Consider the following 16,040-nt stretch of genomic DNA (forward strand, 5'->3'; position numbering starts at 1 on the left):
TAGAGTTACAAACTCTACCTTGAAAATTAGTATTTGTATATTGTTTTTCTTACAAATATGTATACATGTTATGTACTATGTAATGTATATATATTTTTAAAATCTATACATGCGGCTGAATTTACCTGCACAATAACAACAGTAAAAAGATGGTACACAGTAGAAACATGAAAACAGTAAAAATACAGTCTTCATTACCTTTCTCCATATAATTTACTTCCCTTTTTTTTACAAAAAAAAAAAAAAACCAGCCTAAAATTCACAAAACGACTGAGATTTGGATAATCCCAAGATGGTTTTGAAATAATTTTCACGTTGATGGGACCCACGACATATACGGTGGCCCCAGGGCCTTCAAAATAATCAGTGCCAGAATGGAAAGAGAGAAACAGTGTTTTGTTGTTAGCTTGTCTTCTGTACCGCTTTCCTCTCTCTCACCCATCTTCGCTTCCTCCACATTTCACCACAACATCCCCCAAGGGTTTCAAGGGTTTTTCGCTCTCCTCGCTCAGATTCCTTCAATCTCTCCCCTTCCCTCAGATTTGCTCGCTAAATCTGGCCCCAATGCGTTTGTAGACGAATCTCCATCAGGTACTGCTCTTCGTCTCTCCGATCTGCTTTGCCTTAAGCATACTCATTTCTTGAGATTTGAGCTCCAGGAGCTTCAAGAGCTTATTCTTTTGGAGCTTCAGGAGCTCAAGGAAGCTTGGCATTTTCCGTTTATTTATTTTTTTAACACAAAAAGAATCATTTTTATTTTATTTTTAGTTATTGGCTTTGTTTGTGATTTGGTTTGATTTGTTTGGTGGATAAATGGGTGGTGAATCTTGTCCTGGTGATGGGCAAGCAGAGGTGAAGCAAATCTATGCAAAAAAAAACTGATTAAACTTAAAAACTAGAAGAAACTAGAAAGATGGCAACCGGGTCTAGCTTCATATTGTTTGTATTTTGTTAATTTAAATAAAGGAAAATAAAAAAAGTTTTCATTTTAGAATAGTCTGCTTCTTTTTTATTTAAAAGGGTATTTCTTGTAAAGATTAATATGTTATTTTTATGGCAAAGGTGCACCCTTTATACCCCATTTATATTGATTGGAAATCTGTTTTTGCTGATGTATTTTTCCTTCTGATATGACTTTTATGTGATGTTGAAATTATTCTTTGACTGTATTTTTAGCATTTTCAATGCTAATAATGCTTGGTCAAGCAGTGTTGTAATGTTGTGCTTGTGACTGAGTGGCTTATCCTTACTTCCATTTGTACAAATAAGTGCAAACAGCAAACTACCTCTGCCTTTGATTGACTAATATTTTTCATAATTTTTTGATAATTTCAGGGCATGGATTTATTATATTTCGAAGTGAAAAGACATATAGCATGATGTACGCAGTTTAGTTTTATATGGTAAAGAACAGTCTAAGTCACAACTTGTGACTTGATAACTCAGAAGCTTTACCTAAACGCTTTACCTAAACGGCTTCTAAAGGAGCTGATCATTATAAACTTGCTGGACTATAGTCTTCCTCGTTTTGGTACTTCTGGGTTGGGTAGGGGTGACAAAGATCAGAATCTCTACCTGGAAATGGGTTCATTTATGGGTACTTCTGAAATTGTTGAAGCAACAGACGAGCTGACTACAGGTCAATTTTCTCATGGAATAGGTAGACCAAATTCTGGATTTAGTAGGGGTGACAGAGATCGGAAGCCTCCTGTTCTAAAACTGGGATACAAGGATTCTCTAGAAGATGATATTAATAAGCTCTTCGAGGCAATCAATCTCAAAGCTTCATCCAAGGGTTCAGATAATTCGAAGCAAGCAGGCACTAGCCCTTTAAATAAGAATGCCTTGAAGAAGCCAATTACAGTGGGTGTGTCTCGCTCACCAGGGATTGGGAATTCAGAGCCAGCAACTCTGAAGCAGGCGTTAAGGGAACTCTCTATTACCAAGGCATCAGAAATGGCTGCTATGAAGCGGTTATCAAAATTGACAAGTCCTTCAAGAGTCTCTGAAGCTGGGAGGATCAAGACATTGTACAATGCAGTTGTAGTTGAAGCCAGTACATCTGGCCCGTCCTCAAGTGAAAATAAGGGAAATATGGTTGAGATCTCTCTGGTGCCAGAAGAAAGCATTTCAAATACTTGTGAGAATATGCCTGAGCATCCTCAAATGGCGAAGATGAAGTCATCAAGCCAGAGTGCACATTCTTCTCCTCGATTTGCCATCGGGAAAACAGAAAATATTTCCTGGAGCACAACATTGCAAAAGGAAAGTACGTCCATGCTAAGGACAGTTGGGGTGCAAACAATACAGGCAGAACTGGGACAGAAAGAGAAAATTGAATCTTCAAGTGACCATATTTCAGAACTTGCTGAAAACGTTACTGCAAAAACCATGTTACCGACAAAAATAAAGGCGCAGCTGGGGAAGAAAGAGAAAGTTAAATCTACAAGTGGTAACACTTCAGTAGTTCAAAATGTTCCTGCCAAACCCAAGTTAGCAAGTAAGGTATCAGCTGCAAAACCAGGGCGGAAAGTCAAGTTGCATGCAGTACCTTCTTCATCTAGTTTGGTCAACGGCAATACGACAAGCAAACTATCCAGAAATACTCTCCGCTCCGTAAAACCAGCCAGCAGGAATAGGATTATCATAAAGAAGAAGATAAGGCAGGATTCAAGTTCTGTGGCCTGCAATTCTAGTAATTATAATGAAGTTGATGCTGATTTTGATCCTAGCACAAGTCAGCTGGTCTGTGAGAGATGCCAATGTACATTGAAAGGTGCTGGCAAACAATCAAATCAAGGTTCTTTGGTGCCCCAGTTTAACAGTCTTACTGCAGAAGTAAACTCAAGTAATGTGCACACAGGTCCAAGTAAACCAGGCTTCACCTTAGACAGCAGTAAGACTGGCAATACAGGGGGAGCTGACATCATGAAAGCAAAAAAGAACCCAAAATCAAAAGAAAAAGGGGAGTTCTCCCAAAGCTCAAAAAGTAGCCAAGAGTATAGTAGTAGTACGAGTTTGAGTGATGAGAGCAATATGAGTGGGTCTAGTTGTAGCAATAAGCCTCACATGTCAAAGGATGTGAGGTGGGAGGCTATCCGTCACGTTCGGTTGGAGCATGGAGTCCTGGGCTTGAGACACTTCAATCTTTTGAAGAAGCTTGGTTGTGGAGACATAGGAACTGTATATCTTGCTGAACTAATTAGTACGAACTGCCTTTTTGCCATAAAGGTAATGGACAATGAATTCTTGGCTAGAAGGAAGAAGATGCCAAGGGCTCAGACTGAAAGAGAAATACTGAGGATGCTTGATCATCCTTTTCTCCCTACACTGTATACCCAATTCACATCAGATAATCTGTCATGTTTAGTTATGGAGTATTGTCCAGGTGGAGATCTTCATGTCCTTCGACAGAAGCAGTCAGGAAGGTGTTTTTCTGAAGCAGCGACAAGGTAGAAAAATTTGAAATAAGATCTATACATATCAGGGCATGCATTTTGTTTTGGATGCTATTGTTACACTATTTTTGAGAAATTGCTACATGACATCCTCATTTTTCCTGGTCATCTCTTATAAATTATCCATTGCACTGTGTAATTCAATTGGGAAACTGAGCATTAGATTCGCCCCTAATCTAGTATCTGTTTCTATATTAAATTAGGGCTGGAATTTTACCTGAGATAACTTAGCTAAATGGATCTTTCTTATAATTGCTCATTCTTATGTTCTGTATGTATTTCTCATATCGCACCATTGCAAACTGATTCAAGCCACTTTGTGTTTTCAGGTTCTATGTTGCTGAAGTTCTCCTTGCTTTGGAGTACTTGCACATGCTTGGGGTAGTTTATCGGGATTTGAAACCAGAAAACATTCTTGTGCGGGAAGATGGTCACATTATGCTCACAGATTTTGACCTGTCTCTAAGGTGCACTGTCAGTCCAACTCTTTTGAAATCACCTTCATGCAATGCTGATCGTGTAAAACTGTCCGGTCCATGCACACAATCTAGCTGCGCTGAGCCCTTCTGCATGGAACCCTCCTGTGACGTCCCATGCTTCAGCCCTAGGTTTTTACCTGCTGCTGCAAAAACGAAGAAGTCCAAAAATGACTCTGCAGCCCAAGTCAGATCATTGCCACAGCTTGTGGCAGAGCCTACTGATGCACGGTCCAATTCCTTTGTCGGGACCCATGAGTACTTGGCTCCTGAGATCATCAAAGGAGAGGGTCATGGAGCTGCAGTCGATTGGTGGACGTTTGGAATCTTTCTTTACGAGCTTCTATACGGCAGAACACCGTTTAAAGGCATCAACAATGAGGAAACATTAGCCAATGTGGTGTTGCAGAGCCTAAGGTTCCCAGAAGGTCCAATTGTTAGTTTCCAGGCTAGGGATCTCATCAGAGGGCTGTTGGTAAAGGAGCCGGAGAATCGGTTGGGATCAGAGAAAGGGGCTGGTGAGATTAAGCAACATCCTTTCTTTGAGGGCCTGAATTGGGCCCTAATACGTTGTGCCATCCCACCGGAACTGCCCGAGTTTTGTGATTTTGAAGTTCCAGACATGCCTGCTGCTCAGGAGAATACCAAGTATTTGGAGTTTAAAGCTACGGGAGACCACCTAGAGTTTGAGTTATTTTAGAGGAAAAATCACTTTTTTTTAGGAGAAGCTGTCTGCTTGTGTATTATATTACTTCTTGAAAGACCTCCTCCTTTCCAGCTAGCTTTCTGTATATTAGTAGCAGTACATACTCTCTTAAATTTTCATTAATGGCTGCGCATATATCGTATCAGATTCAAAACTTTTGTACAACAGCCTCGCATATTATTAGTTATTAGTCTGTTCGGGAATGCTTCTGGGAAAGTTAAATCAGCATATATGGCTAATTGTCGGGGTCTTCGAGTATGGATGTTACCTGGGCTGCTATATTAATATATTAAAACAGTATAGCCGCACGGCTATACGTTGTACGTATTAATATATTAAAACCGTAAAGCCGTGCGGCTATACTTTGGACAAATTAATATATCCTATACTGTTTAAATATCAATACATTCAAACAATATAGAAGCTCGGTTATAATATACTAGTCTTTTTGCACGCGCTTCTGCGCCTGCGAAAGGCTTTCTTTAAAAAAATTTAAATTTAGATAATAGGTAGTTGTGTTCCATAAAAATAGGATTCATTATCTGATTATTTTTTTAAAATTTTTTTTTACTATGCAAAAGTGTGAATTTACCATATTATCCTCATTTATCTAATGATTTCAATTCTTAATGTTTGCATTAACAAATGGAATTTTCTGATATTTTGAATGTTTTACCATTCTTTGCCTTTTGCCTTTTGCCATTTTTTCTAATTTTGCTTTAAAAACAAAATTAGAAAAAAATTCGAGTATAGCCGAACGGCTGTACTAATTTCCAAACAAAAACATAGCAGCCCACTGTGTGAAAATAGTATAGCCGTTCGACTGTACTCCTTTTATAAATTTAAAAAAAAAGGAACCTCTATCGATTAAAGCCACGTGTCAAACAAGTATAGCCACCCGGCTATACTCTTTTTGAATATAAAAAGAGGATCCCCCATTCATGAACCGCCACGTGTCAACCCATGTCTTTTTAAAAAAATTCAAAACATGGAGTATAGCCGCCCGGCTGTACTACTGTGTTGTTTTTTTAAAAAAAAGGGAGAACCACTATCGATTAATGCCACGCGTCAACAAATAAGTATAGCCGCTCGGCTATACTATTATTTTTATTAAGAAATTGCAGTATAGCCGCCCGGCTATACTATTTGATAAAAAAATTAATAATGAAAATGGACCCTCCTAGTTGCATTAATTTATACCTTATAGATCTTAATTTGCAAAGTAGATATTAATCTTCTACTATATGATACTTTAATATAATTTTTATAACATATGTTGCTCTTATATTATATGTGAGAATTATTCGTATAATACGTGAATTTTTTGTGTCTTATTGAAAATTTTGTAAAAAATACATGTATAAAGCATTAGAAATAAGTATATAGATGTACAATACGACTATTGTATGTTTTCTTTTTAAGAGAAAGGGTGAGACGTGTATAGAATACAAATGTATTGTTTAAAAATACGTACCTACATGCATATATATATATATATATATATATATATATACACATGTAAAAGACTATAGCCGCTCGGCTATACTATTTATTAATAAAGATAAATTTTTTTTTTCAAACAAAACAAGTAACGTTGCCCGGCTATACTATTTTTAAAAACAAAATTAGCTAAAAATCGAGTCTAGCCGAACGGCTGTACTCATTTCTAAACGAAAACAGAGCAGCCCACTGTGTGAAAATAGTATAGCCGCACGGCTGTACTATTTTTAAATATATAAAAAATGACCCCCACCCATATTGCGCCACGTGTCAACCAGAACAAAATTAAAAAAACATAGAGTAAAGCCGGGCGGCTGTACTCCTTTTACAATATTTTTTTATTAAAAAAAGAAAAACAAAAAAGGAGAACCTCTACCGATTAAAGCCACATGTATCTCAAGATACACAAAAGTGGATCTCAGAACTAAAACATTTGGATATTAATTGGGTTGAATAATAAAAGCATTTCATTTTTCTGTCTCTCTTGTTCACAAAACCTTTGATTTGTCATTCATCAGATGAAAGAATGTAGATCCTCCAGTATTCAGTGGATGAGTCAACTAAGCATGTTCTTTCTATTCATCCTGGACTTTACTAGTAAAGTTCTAGTTTCACTAGGAGCAGGATATTCATGCATCTGTTGGGTACAAATTCTGCGGAAAGTTGTGGAAAAAAGATGTAACATCTAGTTATTCTTATTCAATAATATGTGAGAATTATTTGAAAATAATATGTGTATAAAACATTACAAATACATACGTACAAGTACAGCACGACTATTGTATGTTTGCTTTTTAAAAAACGTGAGACGTGTATAGAACACGAATGCATTATTGAAAAATACATAGTACGTACATATATATATATGTATATATATATATATATGTGTGTGTACATATGTAAAAGACTATAGCCGCTAGTCTATACTTTTTATTAAAGACAATTTTTAAAACAAAAAAAAAAAAAAACAGTAAATCCGCCCGGCTATACTATTTTTAAAAGAAATTAGACCAAAATCGAGTATAGCCGCAGGGCTAAACTATTTACTAAAGAATAAAACAAAGCAGTTAATAAAAATGTTAAAAAATGAGTATTGCCGAGCGGCTATACAATTGTTAATATTAAAAAAAAGGAAACCCCACCTATTTGTCGACAAGTGTCAACATAGTTTTATTTTTTAAATAAATTAAAAACAAGGAATACAGCCGTGCGGCTGTACTATTTTTTTTAAAATTAAAAAAAGGGCGACCTTCTTTCTCTAATGCGCCACGTGTCACAAAATAAGTACAGCCGGCTGTATGTATTTCACTTTTTTAATTACTTTGATTAGTAATTAACTTAGTGAATATTAAAGGAGAAAAAGAAAAATCGAAATTGAATTACTATTCATTAAGTAATATAATTCATGATGTTAATTAAAATATTTAATCATAAATCAGTCATTAAATAAATAATAATTAAAATATAATTTCTAATTCAAATAATTAAATCTCCAATGCCCATTATCTAGTTACTAAAAATAAAATTTTTTAAAATTAATTAACCTAAACATCCTAAGTTTATATTTATTTTTCAAAAATAAGACCTCTCCCGACGAAATTTCGTCGGCAAAGATATTTTTGTCGGGGGAAACCTAATCCGGCAAATTTTGTCGGCATAGATCTTTGCCGACGAAATTTCGTCGGGGAAGTGTTCATGTTTTTTTTTTTTTTTGAAAAGTATAAAATTTTAAAATATAAAATTAGTTTCTTTACTTTTTCTATTGGCCAACTTCCTTCATTTAATATATGTAATTAAGTAATATCTTATCCTTTTTGAATTACTTTAATTAGTCGTAATATATATGGAGGGTCCTTCTTTCTTTTATTTATTTATTAAATACTATATTTACATAGTATAGCCGTGCGGCGGTACTATATTTTTCTTTTTCAAAAATAGTCTAGCCGGGCGGCTATACTTTTTTGGGACATGTGGCGCCTAATCGCTGGAGGCTCCTTTTTTTTAAAACCAAAAAAAGTACAGCCGCACGGCTATACTCTGTGTTTTTTAATATTTTTTAAAGTAGACACGTGGCGCCTGTCCTTTTTATATAAAAATATAGTATAGCCGTGCGGCTATACTCTGTGTTTTTAATATTTTTTAAAAGTAGACACGTGGCGCCTGTCTTCCTTTTTATATTAAAAATATAGTATAGCCGCACGGCTATACTCAGTTTTAAAATTTTTTTTTTTTAAAATTTTTTTTTTATTAATGAAAAGGTAGGCTACACCCTTTAAGTATCATAGTATGTATTTCTCTTTTTTAATTACTTTGATTAGTAATTAACTTAGCGAATATTAAAGGAGAAAAAGAAAAAGAGAAATTGAATTACTATTCATTAAGTAATACAATTCATGATGTTAATTAAAATATTTAATCATAAATCAGTCATTAAATAAATAATAATTAAAATATAATTTCTAATTCAACTAATTAAATCTCCAATGCCCATTATGTAGTTACTAAAAATAAAATTTTTTAAAATTAATTAACCTAAACATCTTAAGTTTATATTTATTTTTCAAAAATAAGACCTCTCCCGACGAAATTTCGTCGGCAAAGATATTTTCGTCGGGGAAAACCTAATCCGGCAAATTTTGTCGGCATAGATCTTTGCCGACGAAATTTCGTCGGGAGAAGTGTTCATGTGTTTTTTTTTTTTGAAAAGTATAAATTTTACAAATGTATAAGTAGTTTCTTTACTTTTTCTTTTGGCCAACTTCTTTCATTTAATATATGTAATTAAGTAATATCTTATCCTTTTTGAATTACTTTAATTAGTCATAATATATATATATATGGAGGGTCCTTCTTTCTTTTATTTATTTATTAAATACTATATTTACATAGTATAGCCGTGCGGCTGTACTATATTTTTCTTTTTGAAAAATAGTCTAGCCGGGCGGCTATACTTTTTTGGGACACGTGGCACCTAATCGCTGGAGGCTCCTTTTTTTTAAAACCAAAAAAAGTACAGCCGCGTGGCGGCTAGCCGAGCGGCTATACTCTGTGTTTTTTAATTTTTTTAAAGTAGACACGTGGCGCCTGTCCTTTTCATATTAAAAATATAGTATAGCCGCACGGCTATACTCAGTTTTTTAATTTTTTAATTTTTTTTTAAACTTTTTTTTTTTAAATTTATTTAATGAAAAGGTAGGCTAAACCCTTTAAGTATCATAGTATGTATTTCACTTTTTTTTTTTTAATTACTTTGATTAGTAATTAACTTAGTGAATATCAAAGGGGAAAAAGAAAAAGAGGAATTACTATTCATCAAGTGATATAATTCATGATGTTAATTAAAATATTTAATCATAAATCAGTCATTAAATCAATAATAATTAAAATATAATTTCTAATTCAACTAATTAAATCTCCAATGCCCATTATGTAGTTACTAAAAATAAAATTTTTTAAAATTAATTAACCTAAACATCCTAAGTTTATATTTATTTTTCAAAAATAAGACCTCTCCCGACGAAATTTCGTCGGAAAAGATATTTTCGTCGGGGGAAACCTAATCCGGCAAATTTAGTCGGCATAGATCTTTGCCGACGAAATTTCGTCGGGAGAAGTGTTCATGTGTGTTTTTTTTTTTTTTTTTGAAAAGTATAAATTTTAAAACTATATAAGTAGTTTCTTTACATTTTCTTTTGGCCAACTTCTTTCATTTAATATATATGTAATTAAGTAATATCTTATCCTTTTTGAATTACTTTAATTAGTTGTAATATATATGGAGGGTCCTTCTTTCTTTTATTTATTTATTAAATACTATATTTACATAGTATAGCCGTGCGGCTGTACTATATTTTTCTTTTTCAAAAATAGTCTAGCCGGCCGGCTATTCTTTTTTGGGACACGTGGCACCTAAGCGTTGGAGGCTCCTCCTTTTTTTTTTTTTTTTAAAAGTACAGCCGCACGGCTATACTCTGTTTTTTTAAAATTATTTTTATAAAATAGACATGTGGCGCCTGTCCTTTTTATATTAAAATATAGTATAGCCGCACGGCTATACTCTGTGTTTTTTAATATTTTTTTATAGTGCACACGTGGCGCCTGTCCTCCTTTTTATATTAAAAATATAGTATAGCCGCGCGGCTATACTCAGTTTTTAAAAAAAAAATTTTTTTTTTTTTAAAATTTTTTTTTTCATGAAAAGGTAGGCTACCCCCTTTAAGTATCATAGTATGTATTTCACTTTTTTAATTACTTTGATTAGTAATTAACTTAGTGAATATTAAAGGAGAAAAAGAAAAAGAGAAATTGAATCACTATTCATTAAGTAATATAATTCATGATGTTAATTAAAATATTTAATCATAAATTAGTCATTTAATAAATAATAATTAAAATATAATTTCTAAACGTTGGAGCCTAAACGATGGGGTCCTTCTCTTTATATTAAAAATAGTATAGCCGCATGGCTATACTCAGTTTTTAATTTTTTAAATTAAAAAGTGGACACGTGGCGCCTAAACGTGGGGGCCCTCCTTTTTATATTAAAAATAATATAGCCGCACGGCTATACTCATTTTTTATTTTTTTTTAATAAAAAGTGGACAAGTGGCGCCTAAACGTTGGGGTCCTCCTTTTTATATTAAAAATAGTATAGCCGCACGGCCATACTCAGTTTTTAAAAACAAATTTTATTTTATTTATTTTAAGAATTTAAATTTTTATGAAAAGTTTGGCTACACCCTTTAAGTAGCATAGTATGTATTTCACTTTTTTAATTACTTTGATTAGTAATTAACTTAGTGAATATTAAAGGAGAAAAAGAAAAAGAGAAATTCAATTACTATTCATTAAGTAATATAATTCATGAAGTTAATTAAAATATTTAATCATAATCAGTCATTAAATAAATACTAATTAAAATATAATTGCTAATTCAACTAATTAAATCTCCAAATATATTATGTAGTTAATAAAAATAAAATTTTAAAAAATTAATTAACCTAAACATCCTAAGTTTATATTTATTTTTAAAAAATAAGACCTCTCCCGACGAAATTTCGTCGGCAAAGATATTTTCGTCGGGGGAAACCTAAACCGGCAAATTTTGTCGGCATAGATCTTTGCCGACGAAATTTCGTCGGGAGAAGTCTTCATGTGTTTTTTTTTTTAAAAGTATAAATTTTAAAAATATAAAATTAGTTTCTTTACTTTTTCTTTTGGCCAACTTCCTTCATTTAATATATGTAATTAAGTAATATCTTATTCTTTTTTAATTACTTTAATTAGTCATCATATATATATATATATATATATGTGTGTGTGTGTGTGTATATACGTACGTAGTTTCCAATAATACATTCGTGTTCTATACGTATCTCCTTTTTTTAAAAAGCAAACGTACAATAGTCGTATTGTACATGTTTGTACGTATTAGTAATGCTTTTTAAAAAATAAAAAATTAAATTTAATCCTTTTTAATAAACATATAATTACTTTCTTTGCTTTTGTTTTTGGCCCACTTCTTTAATTCAATACATGTAATTGAGTAACATCTTAGCCTTTTTGAATTACTTTAATTAGTAATTATTAATTAGTATTAGAAAAATTATAGAAAAAGTCCACAGAATAATGAAATTCTATTTACATAGACTTTTTATATGAAAAATAGTATAGCCGCACGGCTATACTAAGTTTTTAATTTTTTAAATTAAAAAGTGGACACGTGGCGCCTAAACGTTGGGGTCCTCCTTTTTATATTAAAAATAGTATAGCCGCACGGCTATGCTCAGTTTTTAATTTTTTAAATTAAAAAGTGGACACGTGGCGCCTAAACGTTGGGGTCCTCCTTTTTTATTAAAAATAGTATAGCCGCACGGCTATACTCAGTTTTTAATTTTTTAAATTAAAAAGAGGACACGTGGTGGGGCCCCCTTTTTATATTAAAAATAGTATAGCCGCACGGCTATACTCAGTTTTTAATTTTTTAAATTAAAAAGTCGACACGTGGCGCCTAAACGTGGGGGGCCCTCCTTTTTATATTGAAAATAATATAGCCGCACGGCTATACTCATTTTTTATTTTTTAAATTAAAAAGTGGACACGTGGCGCCTAAACGTTGGGGTCCTCCTTTTTATATTAAAAATAGTATAGCCGCACGGCTATACTCAGTTTTTATTTTTTTAAATTAAAAAGTGGACACGTGGCGCTAAACGTTGGGGTCCTCCTTTTTATAATAAAAATAGTATAGCCGCGCGGCTATACTCAGTTTTTAATTTTTTAAATTAAAAAGTGGACACGTGGCGCATAAACGTGGGGGGCCCTCCTTTTTATATTAAAAATAATATAGCCGCACGGCTATACTCATTTTTTATTTTTTACATTAAAAAGTGGACACGTGGCGCCTAAACGTTGGGGGTCCTCCTTTTTATTTTAAAAAATAGTATAGCCGCACGGCTATACTCAGTTTTTTAATTTTTTTTTAATTTTTAAGAATTTAAATTTTTATGAAAAGTTTGGCTACACCCTTTAAGTAGCATAGTATGTATTTCACTTTTTTAATAACTTTAATTAGTAATTAACTTAGTGAATATTAAACGAGAAAAAGAAAAAGAGACATTGAATTACTATTCATTAAGTAATATAATTCATGAAGTTAATTAAATATTTAATAATAAACAGTCATTAAATAAATCATAATTAAAATATAATTGCTAATTCAACTAATTAAATCTCCAAATATATTATGTAGTTAATAAAAATAAAAAATTTAAAAATTAACTAACCTAAACATCCTAAGTTTATATTTATTTTTTAAAAACAAGACCTCTCCCGACGAAATTTCGTCGGCAAAGATATATTCGTCGGGGGAAACCTAATCCGGCAAACTTTGTCGGCATAGATCTTTGCCGACGAACTTTCGTCGGGAGAAGTGTTCATGGTTTTTTTTTTTTTTTTTTGAAAAGTATAAAATTTTAGAATATAAAATTAGTTTCTTTACTTTTTCTTTTGGCCAACTTCCTTCATTTAATGTATGTAATTAAGTAATATCTTATTCTTTTTAATTACTTTAATTAGTCGTAATATATATGTATATATATATATATGTATACGTATATGTATATGTGTGTGTGTACGTACGTAGTTTCCAATAATACATTCGTGTTCTATATGCATCTCCTTTTTTTAAAAAGCAAACGTACAATAGTCGTATTGTACATGTTTGTACGTATTCGTAATGCTTTTTAAAAAATAAAAAATTTAATTTAATCCTTTTTAATAAACATATAATTACTTTCTTTGCTTTTGTTTTTTGGCCCACTTCTTTAATTCAATACATGTAATTGAGTAACATCTTAGCCTTTTTGAATTACTTTAATTTGTAATTATTAATTAGTATTAAAAAAAATTATAGAAAAAGTCCACAAAATAATTAAATTCTATTTACATAGTATAGCCGTGCGGCTGTACTATTTTTCTTTTTGAAAAACAGTCTAGCCGCCCGGCTATACCTTTTGAGATTTAGAAAAATAGTACAGCCGCCCGGCTATACTGTTTTGGGACACGTGGCGCCTAGTTGTTGGAGGCTCTTTTTTTTTGAAACCAAAAAAAAGTACAGCCGCACGGCTATACTCTGTTTTTTAAAAAAAAGTGGACACGTGGTTCCAAATCGTTGGGGTCCTCCTTTTTATATTAAAAATAGTATAGCCGCACGGCTGTACTCAGTTTTTTATTTTTTTAATTAAAAAGTAGACACGTGGCGCCTAAACGTTGGGGGTCATCCTTTTTATTTTAAAAAATAGTATAGCCGCACGGCTATACTCAGTTTTTTAATTTTTTTTTTTTTAAAAAAATATATTTTTTTTTTTATGAAAAGGTAGGCTACACCCTTTAAGTATCATAGTATGTATTTCACTTTTTTAATTACTTTGATTAGTAATTAACTTAGTGAATATTAAAGGAGAAAAAGGAAAAGAGAAATTGAATTACTATTCATTAAGTAATATAATTCATGAAGTTAATTAAATATTTAATAATAATCAGTCATTAAATAAATAATAATTAAAATATAATTGATAATTCAACTAATTAAATCTCCAAATATATTATGTAGTTAATAAAAATAAAAATTTTAAAATTAATTAACCTAAACATCCTAAGTTTATATTTATTTTTTTAAAATAAGACCTCTCCCGACGAAAATTCGTCGGCAAAGATATTTTCGTCGGGGGAAACCTAATCCGGCAAATTTTGTCGGCATAGATCTTTGCCGACGAAATTTCGTCGGGAGAAGTGTTCATGGTTTTTTTTTTTTGAAAAGTATAAAATTTTAGAATAAAAAATTAGTTTCTTTACTTTTTCTTTTGGCCAACTTCCTTCATTTAATATATGTAATTAAGTAATCTCTTATTCTTTTTTAATTACTTTAATTAGTCGTAATATATATGTATACGTATATGTATATGTGTGTGTGTACGTACGTAGTTTCCAATAATACATTCGTGTTCTATATGCATCTCTTTTTTAAAAACCAAACCATACAATAGTCGTATTGTACATGTTTGTACGTATTTGTAATGCTTTTTAAAAAATAAAAAAATTAAATTTAATCCTTTTTAATAAACATATAATTACTTTCTTTGCTTTTGTTTTTTGGCCCACTTGTTTAATTCAATACATGTAATTGAGTAACATCTTAGCCTTTTTGAATTAGTTTAATTAGTAATTATTAATTAGTATTAAAAAAAAATTATAGAAAAAGTCCACAAAATAATTAAATTCTATTTACATAGTATAGCCGTGCGGCTGTACTATTTTTCTTTTTGAAAAACAGTCTAGCCGCCCGGCTATACCTTTTGAGATTTAGAAAAATAGTACAGCCGCCCGGCTATACTGTTTTGGGACACGTGGCGCCTAGTTGTTGGAGGCTCTTTTTTTTTGAAACCAAAAAAAGTACAGCCGCACGGCTATACTCTGTTTTTTTTTAAAAATGTGGACACGTGGCGCCTAATCGTTGGGGTCCTCCTTTTTATATTAAAAATAGTATAGCCGCACGGCTGTACTCAGTTTTTTATTTTTTTAATTAAAAAGTAGACACGTGGCGCCTAAACGTTGGGGGTCCTGCTTTTTATTTTAAAAAATAGTATAGCCGCACGGCTATACACAGTTTTTTAATTTTTTTTTGTTTAATTTTTTTTTTAAAGAATTTAAATTTTTATGAAAAGTTTGGCTACACCCTTTAAGTAGCATAGTATGTATTTCACTTTTTTAATTACTTTGATTAGTAATTAACTTAGTGAATATTAAAGGAGAAAAAGAAAAAGAGAAATTGCATCACTATTCATTAAGTAATATAATTCATGAAGTTAATTAAATATTTAATAATAATCAGTCATTAAATAAATAATAATTAAAATATAATTGCTAATTCAACTAATTAAATCTCCAAATATATTATGTAGTTAATAAAAATAAAAGTTTTAAAAATTAATTAACCTAAACATCCTAAGTTTATATTTATTTTTTTAAAAATAAGACCTCTCACGACGAAATTTCGTCGGCAAAGATATTTTCGTCGGGGGAAACCTAATCCGGCAAATTTTGTCGGCATAGATCTTTGCCGACGAAATTTCGTCGGGAGAAGTGTTCATGTTTTTTTTTTTTAAAGTATAAAATTTTAGAATATAAAATTAGTTTCTTTACTTTTTCTTTTGGCCAACTTCCTTCATTTAATATATGTCATTAAGTAATATCTTATTCTTTTTTAATTACTTTAATTAGTCGTAATATATATATATATATATATGTATATATGTATATGTATATGTATATGTGTGTGTGTGTGTACGTACGTAGTTTCCAATAATACATTNGTGTTCTATATGCATCTCCTTTTTTTAAAAA

General features: G+C 31.7%; 1 protein-coding gene across 1 annotated transcript; it reads left to right on the forward strand.

Moving 5' to 3' along the window:
* Positions 1-382: 382 nt before the first annotated feature.
* Positions 383-4,843, forward strand: LOC117634066 (serine/threonine-protein kinase D6PKL1-like). Its single transcript, XM_034367971.1, has 3 exons — positions 383-591; positions 1,336-3,452; positions 3,788-4,843. Exons 2-3 carry the CDS (start codon positions 1,582-1,584, stop codon positions 4,632-4,634), a joined length of 2,718 nt encoding a protein of 905 aa, XP_034223862.1. The 5' UTR covers positions 383-591; positions 1,336-1,581; the 3' UTR covers positions 4,635-4,843.
* Positions 4,844-16,040: the final 11,197 nt, after the last annotated feature.

The sequence above is a fragment of the Prunus dulcis genome, chromosome 7 (genome assembly GCF_902201215.1).
Source record: "Prunus dulcis chromosome 7, ALMONDv2, whole genome shotgun sequence".
NCBI lineage: Eukaryota > Viridiplantae > Streptophyta > Magnoliopsida > Rosales > Rosaceae > Prunus > Prunus dulcis.

Bases quoted from the DNA above. Each gene is read 5' to 3' on its own strand.
- LOC117634066 (XM_034367971.1), top strand. From the start codon at position 1,582: ATGGGTTCATTTATGGGTACTTCTGAAATTGTTGAAGCAACAGACGAG. The intron at 3,453-3,787 runs GTAGAAAAATTT...TTGTGTTTTCAG, and splicing joins TTTTCTGAAGCAGCGACAAG to GTTCTATGTTGCTGAAGTTC.